Here is a 1,436-nt window from a genome sequence, read left to right on the forward strand (position 1 = left end):
CACACATAATATGTGCCCATTACAATCTGTGCAAGAATCGGAATGCTTGATTTGTCACCTAGAATTGAAAACATGTGAATAAAACCGTAAATACACAAATAATTGCCACACGAAACATTTTCTGATAGTGATTTATTGATACAAGTGGCGCGTGCCGGTAGTCAAACGCGTACCCTCTCACTCTGAGCCATTCAGTGTTGTTGTTTGTATGTTGCTAGTGAGCTAAGCTGTAGCATTAGCAATGTCTTTCAAAAGGAGACAACTCACAAATGTGGAAATTCTGGAGATTTTTTTAAATTCTGACAATGAGTCTGAGTATGAAAGTAAGGAATCAGATTCTGACAGTGACAGTGAGGAGCTGCCCTCCAACCTTGTAGCCATTGAGAACCCTGAATCTGAATTTCCCTTGTCCACTGACGAAGTACCAGTTCCCTTTGAAGATGCTGGTGGTGATGGAGGCAGACCGACAGTGGATGAAGTACAGGAGTTCTGTGGTAGCTGGAAGGCCACCAGTAATTTCACCCCTCCTGGCCCTGCTGTTTGCTTTGACGAGTCCCAGTCTGGAGTGCAACGCCCCTTGCCATTTCCATCTGAGGCAGAGTGCTTCAAGTTGTTTCTGACAGAGGAGCTGGTGGGAGACATAGTAGAGGAGACCAATCGCTATGCCTTGGAGCTACAGGAGAAGAGAGAGCCAGGACTTAAGGGGAAACTCGCTAAATGGGTGACAACCACAATTAGTGAAATGTATACCTTCCTGGTGACAGTCCTCCTCATGGGGATAGTAAAGAAGAACTCCCTAAGAGAATACTGGAGCACAGATCCTATGTTTGCAACTCCCTTCTTTGCCACCCTCTTTTCCCAAGACCGCTTGCTAGTTCTGCTGCGATGCCTGCATTTCGTCAACAATGCTACTGCCATCTTAAGTGACCCGTTATACAAAATAAGAAATGTTCTAACCAGCCTGACATCAGCATTTGGTCGGGTCTTTGTGCCATACAAGGACCTATGCATTGATGAGTCCCTGATGTTATGGAAAGGTAGGCTGGCGTTCCGTCAATATATTCCCTCCAAAAGGCACAGGTTTGGAGTTAAGTTCTTTGTCATGTGCGATTTGAAGACAGGATTTGTCCAGGATATTATAGTTTACACAGGGTCCACCACTGACATCAAACATTATGAGGGGCTTGGGGTGTCCGGGTCCGTAGTGATGACCATGCTGGCTCCTCATCTCGGCAAGGGACACACTTTGTACGTGGACAATTGGTACAGCAGTCCCACACTCTTCCAGCATCTGCTCTCCAACAGCACAGGGGCCTGTGGCACAGTCAGGTCGAACAGGAAGGGGATGCCAGGATTCGGATGCAGGAAGATGCAGAGAGGGGAGGTGGAGTTCCAGGAGAATGGTCAACAGCTGGCAGTAAAGTGGCATGACAAAA

At 47.0% G+C, this 1,436-nt stretch overlaps 1 protein-coding gene across 1 annotated transcript; it reads right to left on the bottom strand.

Moving 5' to 3' along the window:
• Positions 1–205: 205 nt before the first annotated feature.
• LOC129823671 (uncharacterized) lies at positions 206–1,139 on the bottom strand. The gene is made up of 2 exons (XM_055882569.1): positions 751–1,139; positions 206–673 (listed from the first exon to the last, which is right to left on the bottom strand). The coding sequence occupies exons 1-2, from the start codon at positions 1,009–1,011 to the stop codon at positions 332–334; spliced, it is 603 nt and encodes a 200-aa protein (XP_055738544.1). The 5' UTR covers positions 1,012–1,139; the 3' UTR covers positions 206–331.
• Positions 1,140–1,436: the final 297 nt, after the last annotated feature.

The sequence above is a fragment of the Salvelinus fontinalis genome, chromosome 26, assembly GCF_029448725.1.
Source record: "Salvelinus fontinalis isolate EN_2023a chromosome 26, ASM2944872v1, whole genome shotgun sequence".
Classification (NCBI taxonomy): domain Eukaryota; kingdom Metazoa; phylum Chordata; class Actinopteri; order Salmoniformes; family Salmonidae; genus Salvelinus; species Salvelinus fontinalis.

Excerpts from the sequence above, each read along its gene's own strand:
- LOC129823671 (XM_055882569.1), bottom strand. The coding sequence starts at position 1,011 with ATGCATAGGTCCTTGTATGGCACAAAGACCCGACCAAATGCTGATGTC. Across the intron at positions 674-750 it reads GGAGGACTGTCACCAGGAAG|CTCCAAGGCATAGCGATTGG; the intron begins GTATACATTTCA and ends CTTCTCCTGTAG.